Raw genomic sequence first — 15,842 nt, forward strand, 5'->3', positions numbered from 1 at the left:
CATTAATAAAGAACTTCCGTACTCGTAATTTCACGAAGAATTAAATTAATCCGTCCCCGAATTTTAAATTTGCCGCCAGAGAGTTTGCTTGCTAAATTTATTTTATCTATGGTAAGTGTTTTGGTATAAAATATTTGCAGTTTAATATTTATATGTTTACTTATATTACAATTATATTTTAAATAACTGATTTGTATTGACTTAATCATAATCTCTTTAATAACTTAAATTAATATCGGTATGTATTATTGAAACTAGTGTAATACTTTGCAGACTAACACACAGATGTCGCTACGTAAGATTAACACACATACACTAACTAAATATAGTAAGCAAGAATTAATGATAAACGGAAAGTGTGACTAAAGTACCGTTTACTTAAATATCTTGCTAAAAGAGATGCATGACTAGAGTCACGCAAAATTGTAGTTTAGTTTATTTTCGATTTATCTAAAAGCAATGTTCAAAGTGAGTAGTGACCTCTACCCGTGAGAGTGATTATTATAATTAACGTCAACACAAATTAAATAAAAATATCATCAAATGTGAGTAAACATACGTCTATATATTTTATTTACATATATTTATCATTTCTATGTGTCTATAGGTAGTTGAACTCCTAAATGATTGGATCGATTTTGTTGATTTGTTATTTTGGGTGGGTCGTTTATGTTGGACCCGGTAGGTGGCGCTGCGATCGGCAAGTAAATAAAATTATTATTTCACGCGGGCATAGTCGGAAAGTTTTAGCTAGTGTATATCTATTAATAAAAAAAATGTTTATCGTACTCGTTTATATAGCGAAGTTTAGTTAAAAAATACTGTAAACGATAGATTATAAAGGTCAATGGACCTTATCAGTTTTTGCACTACAGTATAACATACAAACGTTGTTCTTGTCTCTTATAAAGTAATAAGTAAAAATATAAATAAAATGAAATACAATTTTAAAGTTCATAACAAATAAATATTATAAACAAAAATGTAAATGAATTGATTCCGCCCAGTGTCTATATCGACGTGGCGTTATACATACAATAAACTTGTTATGGAGTCATACATACCTACATTCATACATAAAATTATCCAAATCCATTTAGAGTCTGCCTGTATCGGCGGTTTCGACTGTGTGGTAATTTGTTTGTCAAAAGCTTTTGCTGCGATTTTTATTGTTTTAAAACATGATTGTTACTCTTCATAATATAGTAGTAAACAAAGTCGCTTACCGCTGTCTGTCCCTATGTATGTTAAGATCTTTCAAATTTCGCAACGGATTTTGATGCGGTTTTTTTTCATAGATAGAGTGATTCGAATGGAAGATTTTTAAAACAATAAAACAATTTGCAGTATATTTAGCATCAGTAATACACCCGTGCGAAGCCGGGTGTGGTCACTGGTTAATATTAAAGCTAAATACAAACAACGCAAAAAAAAAACGTAAAATAACGTAAAGCAAATTTGGTAAAATTTTGATCGATTTACTAATCACAGTTAACACAAAACAAAAGTAAACACGTTTTTTTATTAAAAGAGTTATGCATATATGTATATATGTTTACAGAATACAAAGTTCAAATCACAAAACAAAAGATAAAATGAAATTTAAAAAAAAGTATGTGGTTATTCTGAAGGTCAAGATGAGGTGAGCCTGACTGATAAGTACATACATGAAATCATGTACTCTATCAAAGTCCGCCTTTTTATTTTGGTATATTAAGCGATTGTATTAGTGATAATTTGATAATCATAACTTTCACGTTTTACTTTATTTATTACATCTATAAAATCGTAGGTAGATAAATAAAGTCGTTTCATGAATAGGCTATTTAACTGATCCAAATAAAATCTATTTTATATTATTTAGTAGAGGCTAAGGAACCCAGTAAAAATATTTATTTTCATTTCTAGTACATAATTGTCATTAAATAAAAAAATCCATATTTAAATAGCGCGCGAAAATGCTACTTGGATAATATGGCGCTGTAATGGGGTGATGTCACTTGCCTGTATTGTAATTTGTGGTACATATGAACCACATACAGTAGGCAAACGAAGTTAACAAGCAAGTGACGTCATCATAAAACCGACCAATCCAAAGACCAAAAAATGCATTTTTATTTATGGATTTTTAATAAATAAACATTTTAAAAATAATCATATATTCTGATTACAGTAATTGACACATTATTTTCCGCATTGTCAAATAGCCTATTATTAATGGCAGTATGTAAAATTGTATATATTAAGTTTATTTGGGAACAGAATTATTTAAGACAAGGATTGTACGAATGGACCAGATGCAGTAATTTGCAGTTAATCATCAAATATAAATTAAAAATAAATCTTGTTCAATTTATAGATCTTATTACATTTAGATTTAACTTGAGTTTGTTAAACTAAAATTTCCGCAAGCATGAATAATTTGTTGTTATATGTATCAAATATATTTGAATATAAATGGGTAGTTATCGAAATATATCTGCCCGTTTTCACCGGAACATAATGCTTTTAATTAAAAATACTAATTCCACGTATAAAATATATGTGCATTATATTATATAAAGTATCAATTACATGCAATATTTAATTTGATCAAAAAAGGACCTATTTCAATAGGTCACTATATATAGAAATAGGTACTTTTTAAAAAAAAATTACGTACATAAATTGACTGTAGCGCAATGACTTTTGTTTTCGAATCATAGGTTGCGAGTTCCGATTGTTTTTAAGAGTTGGTGTGCCATTTTAGATCTAATTACGAATTAGAACAAAAACCTATAATGACCTTTTAAATAATTTCAATACGGATTAGTATAACGTTTATCGTCAAAAAGTCAATATGTGAAATAGTTTAGAATAGATGAAGCGTAATGCTAATGCGTTGTAAGGTTTATTAGTAACTTTAGTTACGAATATAAGAGAATTTCACGGTTAAATGAACGTTAAGGTTTATCATCAAAATAGTATTCCTTACTTTAATGAAAAGTAACTTACTTTGCATTAATTCAATAAGCAATTTTATGGTATCGCTAATAATAATAAATAAAATGCATATTATGTACTTTAATTAATATTATTTAAAGAATTAATTACGATTAATTTTATGATAATATAATGCAAGTGTTTTAATTGTGAGGATGACACTTAAATATATTGTTAAAAGATATTCTGTATCAGCGCAGTTCACACGTGCTACATCATGTCTGCTAATATCAATAAGGATTTGGTGCGAGAAAGAGACAAGTGTAACTTTGACATACAAGAACTAATACACATAATTGATGGAGGAAGAGAGAAGACATTGATGAGGAAGAAAGTGGGTAAGGAATAATAGTACATTTATTAACATAAGAATTAATAACATAATGCTTAAACATGGTTTTAATATAGTTTTAATTTTAAATTTCATCATAATGTTATCGTTATATACAATTTTATAAAGTTATTGTACAAATATAATACGAAATTTTCCGGTCATGATTTTTCACATGTATTATAATACTAAAGATACTTTGTCACTTTTTATGATTGAAAACAATAGGGTATATTTAATTATGTAGACAAAAAATGCACCCAATTAGTAAGAGAGACTTTTTTGAATGATTTTATTGGATAATTAACAATAAATCTAAAGTGAAGTAAGCTTGGCCAATAAAAAACGGATTCATTATTTAAATCAATTTATTCGAATAGTAATGCAACCTTAGCAGTCCATTGTACTTATTGCATTTGTTTTTTATTTATTTAAAAATCGTAAAATATTTGTATATTACATTCAATGGATTTGTTAAAATTACTAAATTTTTATTTTTAGCTTTTATTTAAATACAAGATATTGTATTTTAGAACAGGAATTATTTCGTTTTTTATTCCCTTTTTTTTTAAATAATAATATAAACCACCGTTCTTATGCAGAGCCTTTTTATTTTATATGTTTATGTTCCTCGATATCTTCCTAGATTATATAAACCGGTTAAGATATTTGTAATTCAATTGAAGACAATTTGAAGGACAATTATAAAATGAATGATGTTATATTTACAATAGTAATCTGTTAATTAGAAAGTTTGTGTTCATAAATATAGGTATCTGCATTTTTGGCTATCTCTAACATTATCTCCAAACATAGAGCTATGATATAAAATGATAATGCATTTAATATGCTGTTATAATCGTGTAATATATTCGCTAAGTCAAACATGCAACATGTATGTATCATCATCATTGCTTTTTCTTTCCTTATATCCCTAATTTAGATGCAGTTTTTTTTTTAATAGATAGAGTAATTCGTTAGGAAGGTTTTTGTATATAGTACATGGACAATTTAGTAATGAAATACAGATCATTTTCAAAGATTCTAATGTGATATCGTAAATAAACAAATTCTGTAGTATATTTCGTATCAGCTTTGCACCCGAGCGAAACCAGGGCGCGTCGCTAATTTTATATGTATAAATAATGAAATTTTATTATGTACATTTGTAAGTTTTAATTTATTATTTGACATTGTTGCTTAACCTATAGTGAACTTTTTCCGTTTATTTATGTAATAAGCGTTTGTCATTGTTGTTGTGTGGTTTTTCTAGTAATATTTTTATAAAACGTATCGTATGACACAACATAGATGTAGCATCGGCGAAATTCGTAAAATCGATCACCACGGAATTAGGTACGCTATCTATATCTATATAATATGATCTTTACACAAACGTAATAACTTAGTTAATATCATATGACCAAATATATTCGTCAATTTGACACGTCGATTTACATGCACTTGCTTTCTCGGATTGAACTGACGCTAGAATATATAGCGACGAATAGCTTCGAATGGTGCGATAGGCAGCTCTTTCTATTGGTTGTGTAAATTGGCAGTAATCGGTTTTATTCAATTTGCCTATGTGCATCTAAGTTATGTCGTACTGTAATCTTTTAATTGTTAAATTCAACGTTCGTTCATCACATTAATGAGAGCACGAATGGCAAATGAAATTAATAAACAACATTTTTGATCCTGTTAATGATAAGTTATTATAAAATATCGAGTACTTCCACTAGTTCTACAGTACCTGATCTACTTCCTTTTTTATTCTTCACAATAATCTACATAAGTTTAAACGTAACTGAGGACCAATTGTATTTATTTATATCGGTTATGTTTCTTCCAACTTTCAACTCTGATCCGATCCACAACAATTAACCGGTTTTCTTAGATTCTATTGCAATAAAGTTGCAATTTCTTCGTAAAACCGAGGCCGGGATGCTCTTTTCTGCGCCGTCAATTTAATAGTTCGATGGGTCAATTGGATTCGGTTGGAAAGAATTAGGCCTGAGATGAACAGCTTTACGTGTTCTGAAACATGAGAATGATACTTTATCTGTGGTATTGGGTTTATACCGAGTATTATGTAATATACATTATACTACTATAATACTAATAATTAGTTTTGTACTAACTTTGTAATATTACTAAACTTACAGAAGATTTGGTTCTAAGCATAGAAGATTTAAAAGATGAGATACCTGAAGATTATCTCAGTCATAAAGAAAAATTTGAGAACGCCGTTCGGAAGGGTTGCAAATTGTTCGACGTGTACCTTCAACTCAATGATAATAATCTTCAAAAAGCGGATCGTTCGTGAGTACAGCAAACAAAACCATACTTAAACTATTTGAATCGATTTTAATTTAAAATATCGTGTCTTATTTTCAGACCTTCAAATACTTATCGGATCCATGAAGGTGTTTTAAAGCAAGTCAATCCGTTTCTCTTACATTTTGGTTTATTTGTACCGACGATTGCGAATCAAGCGAACAGTGAACAGCAAGCTAAATGGTTAAAGAAAAGTTCAAAGATGATAGGCACTTACTCTCAGGTCAGTTCTAAGTTTCTTGAAATCTATTACAAAGATCATGAATGTAAATCAGTATGCTCATTTTATTTCTAAGTGTTTTTATTTGGAAACACAAAATGTATTTTAGTTGTATTGTAATGTATGTAGTATACATACATATTGGTGTGTCGCGACATAATATGTGATGTGTATGTGGACCCATACAACCCAATGACTACTGCACCAAAGCGTACATACATTTACTTATATATCGTAGTATATTTTAATCAACTCAAATATCCTTAAAATATAATTTTACCAGTTTAATGAGTTGAGTAGATTTTTGTCTTTTATGTTTAGACTGAACTTGGTCACGGCACGTTTCTAAGAGGATTGGAAACAACTGCCACTTTTGATCCTGAAACAGATGAGTTTATACTGAATAGTCCAACATTAACTTCGTACAAGTTTTGGCCAGGTGGATGTGAGTATTTTAAAAAATATATTTCTTTTTTTCAAATATTGAAATCCTTAGTGTAATTTACACTTGTATTTTTTCTTACAAATGAGTATTTCAATTAAATTTTAATAGTAAAAAGCTTTAAATATATATTTAGAAGTGTAAATAATAATTAAACTTTAAAAATATATTATAATGAGACATATTGTTCGATTAAAGCTAATGTCGATTTTTGCAGTTAATAGATATTAGTCGGTAATTATCTTTCCTTTCTTCTAGTGGGCCATATATCTAATGCCACTGTCGTAATGGCTCAACTCCACATAAATGGAAAGTCTCATGGCACTCACCTTTTCCTTGCACAAATTAGAGACTTCGACACACATGAACCTTTACCAGGAATTAAAGTTGGTGAAATCGGGCCTAAATTGGGCTTTAACACTGCTAATAATGGTTTTCTTGGATTCAATAACTACAGAATACCGAGGACAAATATGCTCATGAAGAATGCACAAGTTTTAAGAGTAAGTGTTCGAATTTTATTACGATTTTCTGAACAAAAAGTTTTAATAAATAATCAATTGCATCAAATCGTTTCTAGGACGGCACCTACATAAAATCCAAGAACGATAAACTGACATACGGTTCTATGTTGCTCATAAGAGTGCACATATTAACGGATGTGGCTTACGAGTTGGCCAGAGCTGTAACGATAGGCGTCCGGTACTCGGCTGTTAGACATCAGTCCGTCTTGAAGGAGGGGTAAGAATGTAAATCAATACTTATTATCAATATTATATTGACGAGACAAGATTAAGTTAGTACTTTCTATGGACGTTGGTTTTAAACGCCATTTTAAAAGCCAGTTTATTCTTTAAATATATATGTAAATTTTTGAAAATTAGAGAATTCTTCAAACAAGAAAAATAGTTTTATATAATATGAGGAACAGACGCAGAAACGTAATGTTTAAAACTAAATTGATAAAATAAAGTTATTGTCCGTAGTGAACCAGAACCTCAAGTACTGGATTATGTGACTCAACAACATAAGCTATTTATATCGATAGCTTCGAGTCATGCCTTCAGAATACTGGGTCAATGGATGTGGAAAACTTACACAAAGGTCATGGCTGAAATCGGGGATGGGAACATGGACCAACTGCCTGAGGCAAGTTTATTTATAATTTGTTAAGGTATCTCAGTAGAGGATCCCTAGTTGTAACATGAAGTTGTGGTACAGTTGCACGCGCTGTCGTGCTGTCTGAAGGCGGTGAGCAGCTACGACAGCGTGCAGTGCGTGGAGCGCTGCCGGCTGGCGTGCGGCGGCCACGGCTACCTGCTGTCGTCCAACCTGCCCGGAGTGTACGGCATCGTGGCTGCAACCGTCACCTATGAGGGCGAATACACCGTTCTGCTGCTGCAGACGGCCAGGTGAGGCTCTTTAGATATTTTTATATTATGTAAAGAGGATGTGTGGTGTGATGCCTTCTAATATATTATAAAAAATACACATTAAAAAAAATGTAATATACATTCTTAATTTTCTTTTCATTAATTTCAGATATTTACTAAAAGCATGGAATGGTGCAATTAATGGTAAAACGTTACCACCGAGTATAGCTTTCCTATCAGATTATATGAATCAAAAATCTCGCACGTGGATTGATTCACCGGAAGCTATTATTGAAGGATTTAAAGCTGTTGTCGCAGGGTAAGGACTGGTTAACAACGTCATGTAAAATATCACATTATGTTAATTTTCTTTTTTTTTCTTTTTCTTTGGTATAGGTTGGCGGATGAACATATCGGCCACCTGATGGTAAGTGGTCACCATCACCCATGGACAATGAAGCTGTAAGAAATATTAACTATTCCTTACATCGTCAATGTGCCACCAACCTTGGGAACTAAGATGTTATGTCCCTTGTGCCTGTAGTTACACTGGCTCACTCACCCTTCAAACCGGATCACAACTATACTGAGTACTGTTATTTGGCGGTAGAATAACTGATGAGTGGGTGGTACCTATATTTACCAGTAGTCGTGTCAGGCAAAAAAGTAGCCTATGCCCTTTCTTGGAGTTCAAGCGACAGATAGAAAGATAGACAGAGTTACTTTCCCATTTATATTATTAATATAAAGCAAGAATATAGACTGTATAAAATGGTTCAGATTTCAAAAATTTTACTTGAGGAATAAACATAATACTGTGTTGTTTGCTGATGATTCGTCCTAGTTTTTAAAATTAATAGAAATTTGGTACAATGTGACGATGTAAGCAATGCAAATACCAATGATTATACACTTTAGCAATGGTTGAATGTAAATAATCTTAGGCTAAATAGTAAAAAATAAATTGTAAAATTTAGTACACCAAATGTGCAAATGAAAGGATCCAGTTAAGACATCTGAATTTTTGTCCTTACTCAAGATGCCAACTTGCAATGGGTCCTACACATTGGCAATTAGACTGATTTCTGCGGCATTTGCGGTCCAACTTAGTATACTCGTATTTCATTTATTTTCACTGCATAAAAATGTCTTATGGTATTATGCTTTGGGGTAATGCAGCGGCTATCCATCCTTCAATATTGAATAAAAGAATTTGATTTGATCTCTAACTATTATAGAACAAGTAAAGACATTTAGGACGTATTAAAATCATTGGTCCAAATTGGAACCAACCTAGAATCTCATCTGCTGAGTTGAAAACTTAGGTTTCTCTCTTTATCTCAAAAGTACATTAACAATATTCTTTGTTTGTGATATAAAAGAAACTCCACAGCTACTTTAATACTGCTTCGAAGTTTCACATGAAAGCGAAAAGGTAGAAAAGTATTTTAACTTTTAATTTAGAAGGAAATTTTTTTTCAGGAAAATTAAGACAGCTTTCGACTCCATTCAATCTCACGTAAGCAAGGGTCGAGACTTCGAAGATGCCTGGAATTTGAGTTCCGTTCAACTGACTGCTGCTAGTGAGGTATGTGATCCTCTCAATTGTGCTGATACCTATTTTGTACAAAATATATGACAAAATTTTATAATGATTTATATCACATGAAATTACTCGTATACTTGTGGTACATACATAAGAAAGACGATTGAATTATTGCGTTAAAAGATGAGACATAATGTTTATTTTTAAAACGTACAATCGGCTCTCATTACGAGTCCGTTGACCCAATCACGTTTGATTAGAGTATAGGTACAATTGAATATTTAAATTAAATAAAGTATTTTTTACCTTTTTGCTATTTAAAATTTTACTACAAACAATTAAAAAAAAACTTTAAGTTTATTTAAATTCTTTAACATTGGGAAATTAAAAGTATTTCGTTACTTTTGAAAAATATAAATTTTTGAATCGATTATAACTGATACCGGAATAGAACGTCTTAAATATGCATTAGGTGATTTATCAGAATACTTGAATTACGATTGGCTTGAATTACCTTGGATCACGCACCACTGATCATGCGGGTAGATCTGTTCTCGACTTCGCTTTGGCTTATGATTTGACAAAACTGGTCACCTCGCCAAAACGACTACCGGACGTGGAGGATCATACACCTTCCCTGTTGGACCTTCTGCTGACTTCGCATCCGGACGGCTATAAGATTGTCGTCGATCCCCCTCTGGGCTCGTCGGTCCACTGTCTCGTCCGGAGTACAGTGCCAGTTACACGGTACTGACGACCTCGTTTCGCGGGCTGCCGTCTCGTGTGGCACTACAAGTCAGCAGATTGGGATGGGATGCGGTCCTTCTTTGCATCTTACCCATAGGAGCGGGTTTTTTTCTCGATGGATGATCCGAGCGTTGTTCTAACTCTGTCGCCGATGTGGTATTTCGGGGTATGGAACTTTTCATTCCATATTCTGCGGTGCCCATTGGTGGCAAGTCCAAGCCCTGGTTTGGTCATTTCTGTAAAACGGCTTCACGCCGAAAATGGGAACACTACCAAGACTGTGCTTACGCATCGGCGTCTCGTGATACAAACACCAGCACATTCAGAAAGGAATATAACTCTGCTTCTAGGTCCTTCAAAAACGTCAAAGTACATTGTAAGAATTGGCGAGAGACTGGTGCGCTTCCCTTCAGAAACACGTGCGTTCTGGTCTCTCGCCAAGGCTATCCTAGGGAATGACCGAGGAAAGTCACCCACCACCATCAATCCTGCGGTGTGATACGACGATGCCGGAGGTTAAATTTCGGCAAAGTGCAGTTCGGAAAGCACTTCTTTCCTTGGACATTCACAAGTCGAGTGGACCGGAGCGGACATGTGCTCCCGAGTTGGCACCGGTCTTAACGCGTCTTTTCCGACAATATTACGCATTAGGCGTCGTTCCGAACTCCTGGAAGACTGCTTTGGTGCATCCGATCCCTAAAAAAGGCAACCGCTCAGATCTAGAGGAGAACTAGCTGATTAGCGACCGCCAGTACGGTTTCCGTCGGGGTCGGTCGGCCGGTGATCTTCTAGTTTACCTTACTCATAGATGGGCTGAAGCAATTGCGAGCAAGGGTGAGGCATTAGCAGCCAGCTTGGACAAAGCTTGGACAATCTTCCTTCTTATGGGCTTCCCGGGAAATTATGCAATTGGATTACCAGCTTTTTGGCAGATCGGAGCATCAAGGTCGTTGTCGACGGTTCATGCTCTGACTTAAAATTCGTCAATGCTGGTGTTTCACAAGGCTGCGTTCTATCACCCAATCTGTTTCTTCTGCATATCAATGATTTGTTGCAAATCGGGAGCATTCATTGCTATGCAGACTACAGTATCGTTAACACCTTATACACCGGCCGCGCTAATATTTCTGGGGAAAACGTCGAAGAAAACCGGAACAAACTTGTGTCCGAAATCGAGTCTTCGTTAAACGAAATCTCGAACTGGGGCCGGCTAAATTTAGTCCATTTCAACCCCAAAAAGACGCAAGTTTGCGCGTTAAACACTAAAAAAACACCATTTGTCGTATCTCCACGATTTGAGAACATTCCGATAGCCGCTACAGGTATTGATATTTCGAGCCTCGTTCAGTTCCGCGGTCAACTGGAAGGCAAAGCCAAATTGGCTTCAAAAAAGCTCGGAGTGCTCAGCAAGATGAGACAGTATTTCACGTCGGCCCATCGCTTAAAACTTTACAAGGCGCAAATTCGGCCTCACTTGGAGTCCTACTCTCACCTCTGGGCGGGTGCTCCCCAGTACCAGCTCCTTCCATTTGACCGTATACAACGTAGAGCGGCTCGAGTTATCGACGATCAAGCCCTTTCCGATCTACTTGATCCTTTGGCTTTGCGAAGAAATGTTGGATCACTCTGCATCTTCTACCGAATTTTTCACGGAGAATGTTCCGAGGAATTGTTCGGATTAATCCCGGGTGCTGAAATTCACCTTCGGACATCTCGTCAAAATTCCAAGTTTCACCCGCACCACCTTGATGTCCGAAAATCCACAACAGCGCGATTTCTTAGACATTTTCTGTCTCGCACAACCACTTTGTGGAACCAGCTTTCGCGGGGGTTTTTTCCGAACTGATACGACATGGGAACCTACAAGAAAAGAGCGTACTCCTTTCTTAAAGGCCGGCAACGCACCTGCAAGCCCCCTGGTGCTGCAGATGTCCTTGGGGGGTGGTAGTCACTTTCCATCAGGTGAGCCTCCTGCTCGTTTGCCACCTATCACCACCTATCACATAAAAAAAATATATAATTTCATCCATTACATCTATAAAGAACTTGCTTTCATCGTGTCCTACTCTTGTTTTAGATTTTTAAGTAACTAGAAATGGTGTTCCACTAGGATTAATTATAGGTACCCTAGTATTCCTGATAGTGATGATTGACATTGTATGTTACGTAAGTTGAAGTATTATTAATATTATCAGAAAATAGACTAAAATTTTTTTGTCCGCAGGCGTACGCGCGTTTTCTTATATGTGAAGTGTTTTGGTCGGAAACTAAGAACATGACAAATGTGTCTAGAAATGTAGCAGTCGTGCTGCTACAGTTGGCTGAATTGTATTTGGTATATTGGGCCTTGGAAAAGAGTGGCGATCTTTTAATGGTAATATTGATCTGTGTGTCTTTTCTAAGTTGTGTAATCCAAATATTATTAGATTTGTTCCACTCCACCGGAAAAAAATGTTACAGTTAACCTGAGAATAAATTCTCAGCATTTACTTTGAATCTTATCTTTAAAGGTTGTTAGTAGATATTTTTTGAGATTAGTTTGCAGTTAATTTACCTTTCTGTATTTAACTTTAATGTCCGAGATTTTATGTTTCATCAAAACATTTGTAATAAGAATTGTTATCTTAAGCTAACAATTTAATGCGTGATTTCAGTATTCGACAATATCGAAGAAAAACATTGACAATATTCAAAGTCGGTATGAAGAACTGCTCGGTCTTATTAGACCGAATGCCGTTGGACTTGTCGACGCTTTTGACATCAGGGACGAGGTAACATTCGAGTCATCTCTTTTAATTATATCATTTAGTAGAGTAGGTACTGTTTGAAATAGTACATAACAAATTTATTTTTCGCGTTCGACCGCGTTTGTGCTGCAGATCAGAAGTAAAATTTTGATTCTTTTGCCAGCAATGCGCCAAATAGATGATAGAAGATTAAATATACAAAAATACAAATGCGTTTGGTTTTTGGACGGTCTGGCGGTCCCCCGACCTCACTCCCTTTCTCTGACAACCTAGCAACGTTTGTAACGTCATCAACCTCACGATGAAATAATCGATGGAAGATAATTTTTACAATATATTATACAAGCAGTCACCGTTGGCTTTGCTTCAATTAAAATTTGTGAAAAATTAATATTGATTTGTGTTTCACCCTTAGGGGTATATTATCCAGAAACGCTTGAATATTTATTCTATTCTATTCATTTTAATCAATATCCCAAGAATAAAGTTTTATCTTTCTAAATTAAAAAATGACGGACTTCCATACAAACTTTCAAATCTAATTTCATCCCCTTAGGGGTAGAATTTTCAAAATTCCTTCCTTAGTGGGTATCTATCTCAATAAAATGGTCCTACTCAGGATTAACACAGGATGGATGAAATGGCGGCAGGTTACGGGAGCAATTTGTGACCCCCGTATTCCCCTTAAACTTAAGGGGAAGATCTATAAGACCATGATCAGACCTGCTGTCCTATATGGATCTGAGTGTTGGGCTACAAAAGGGATGACTGAAAGACAATTGCATGTTGCGGAGATGAGAATGCTGAGAGGAATGTGTGGTGTTACGCGAATGGATAGAGTAAGGAATGAGTACATAAGAGGAAGTTTGAAAGTGATACCGATTGCCGAGAAGTTATGTGGAAGGCGGCTATCATGGTATGGGCATGTAATGCGGAGGAATGAGGGACATATTGTGAGGAAGGCCTTGAGTATGAATGTGGATGGATATAGAGGTAGAGGACGACCAAGAAAACGATGGATGGACTGTGCGAAAGACGATATGGTTAGAAAGAATGTTACTTGTGAGATGACGTCTGACAGAGAAGTATGGAAGGAGACGACATGCTGCGCCGACCCCAAATAAAATTGGGAAAAGGGCAGGAGGATGATGATGAAAATAGTCCTAGTCACCAAATATAATGGCCTTAAATTTTAAAGTTTACGCTCGGCGATGATGACTGTCACTCAGGCCATGTTATTTTATATATATAGATAAGACGTTGTGTACTATCAAAGGGGACTTAATTAATATACATATCGAATTATCGATGATAATGTTATCGCAATAATATATTTTTTGTCTAATCAGATCCTCTGTTCGACCCTTGGTTCGTACGACGGTCGTGTGTACGAGAGATTGATGGAAGAAGCCGCGAAGAGCCCGCTCAATAAAGATAAAGTTAACGTCAGTTTCCATAAATATGTAAAACCTTTAATGATAAAGCATAAATTGTAAAATACTCGTTCTTTATAGATAATAAATAAATTTATATAGATTTGTTAAATTGTAAAGTAGGTAGTAATTATTTTTTCTTTTTATGCCCATTAAAAAGAAAAAATAATTACTACCTACTTCCATACTACGATTACGTAAGCACTGTTGCTGTTCAAACTGACACAACCTCCTTGCATATTTGTGTGACTAACTTGGTGATAAGTTATAAGAAGAAATATGTTGGTTAAGCCAAAACTGATGTTGTTTAGCCAACGTTGTTGGTGATTTTTTAACCTTTATATTTAGTTATTTTATATTATAACTCATTATTTATCATTGACGTTTTTTAATAATACAATTTATGTATATTAAATAAAAATGACTTTTATTTTGTTTTCATTCGTATACTTATGCTATACTTTCTGGAAGCTGAAACTATGTAAATATACAATATTCACCTCCTCAAATTATTTAACACATAAAATTTATTTAAAACTTTGGTAATTGTGGAAGACAATTTGATTTTATACAAACGCTTTCGATCAGATTATATTTCTATTGTCTTTCTTTAGCTGACATGTTAAAATACTTAAATTTCAATGCATTTTGTTTTTTTTGCAAATTGATTTATCGATCGGCGGGTTACCCACCTAGTTTTAGTTCTGCGAAAACTACAATGTTAACAAACTGGACATAATCAAGTAGCTCCATGACCTTATGATCAATACAACTGTCACGTTTTAAGAGTCGACCATGAAGCTATTTTGAGTGCTCTACACATGTGCAAATATTATTTTTATTAGTTTGTTAGTACCTACGGAAAATTATTATAAAACATACTAGCTTCCTCCATAGTAAATAAGTTGATTCTATTACACAAATATAAAAAGTGATATTAAATTGCTACGATCTTTCAGGTTTACTATTTCAACACCGCTTTGATGATGTACATTTACAATTTTTTTTAAGAATATTTTTTTTTTTAATTTTTCTTAAGAATTCATGTTAGAAATTAATGAATTTGAACATATATATATATATAATATAAATGCCACGTAGATTCTGACGATCACAATTAAAATCCCTGACTAAGAAAAAGTTATAGTATTTTTGCCAGAAATTCTCAGTAGCTATTGAGAATGTTGTTTACACTGCTGTCTAAAGTTTGGTTAGATTCGACACTCTCTTGTCTCGTAGAGAACGTAAAACCGTGTGTCAAGTACTAACGGTTTTACGTGCTTTCTTTTTCCTTCGACATCAGGGATGAGGTACATTCGAGTCATCTCTTATAATTATATCATTTAGTAGAGCACTGTTTGAAATAGTACATAACAAATTTATTTTTCGCGTTCGACTGCTCTTGTGAACCAGACCAGAAGTAAAATTTTATCAGGTTCTTTTGCCAGTAATGCGCCAAACAATATAGATGATAGAAGATTAAATATACAAAAATACAAATGCGTTTGGTGCTTGGAAGAAAAAGTTATAGTATTTTTGCCAGAAATTCTCAGTAGCTATTGAGAATGTTGTTTACACTGCTGTCTAAAGTTTGGTTAGATTCGACACTCTCTTGTCTCGTAGAGAACGTAAAACCGTGTGTCAAGTACTAACGGTTTTACGTGCTTTCTTTTTTTCTATA

General features: G+C 34.0%; 1 protein-coding gene across 1 annotated transcript; it reads left to right on the plus strand.

Annotated features, from left to right (window-relative positions):
* Positions 1 to 654: 654 nt before the first annotated feature.
* LOC124530821 (probable peroxisomal acyl-coenzyme A oxidase 1) lies at positions 655 to 14,315 on the plus strand. The gene is made up of 14 exons (XM_047105147.1): positions 655 to 704; positions 3,178 to 3,320; positions 5,482 to 5,638; positions 5,714 to 5,876; positions 6,195 to 6,318; positions 6,574 to 6,818; positions 6,896 to 7,056; positions 7,302 to 7,464; positions 7,537 to 7,727; positions 7,858 to 8,007; positions 9,171 to 9,276; positions 12,206 to 12,355; positions 12,636 to 12,752; positions 14,078 to 14,315. The coding sequence occupies exons 1-14, from the start codon at positions 670 to 672 to the stop codon at positions 14,222 to 14,224; spliced, it is 2,052 nt and encodes a 683-aa protein (XP_046961103.1). The 5' UTR covers positions 655 to 669; the 3' UTR covers positions 14,225 to 14,315.
* Positions 14,316 to 15,842: the final 1,527 nt, after the last annotated feature.

Source organism: Vanessa cardui, chromosome 1 (genome assembly GCF_905220365.1).
Source record: "Vanessa cardui chromosome 1, ilVanCard2.1, whole genome shotgun sequence".
Taxonomy (NCBI): domain Eukaryota; kingdom Metazoa; phylum Arthropoda; class Insecta; order Lepidoptera; family Nymphalidae; genus Vanessa; species Vanessa cardui.

Bases quoted from the DNA above. Each gene is read 5' to 3' on its own strand.
- LOC124530821 (XM_047105147.1), top strand. From the start codon at position 670: ATGTTGGACCCGGTAGGTGGCGCTGCGATCGGCAA. The intron at 5,639-5,713 runs GTGAGTACAGCA...TCTTATTTTCAG, and splicing joins CTTCAAAAAGCGGATCGTTC to ACCTTCAAATACTTATCGGA. The intron at 7,728-7,857 runs GTGAGGCTCTTT...CATTAATTTCAG, and splicing joins CTGCTGCTGCAGACGGCCAG to ATATTTACTAAAAGCATGGA.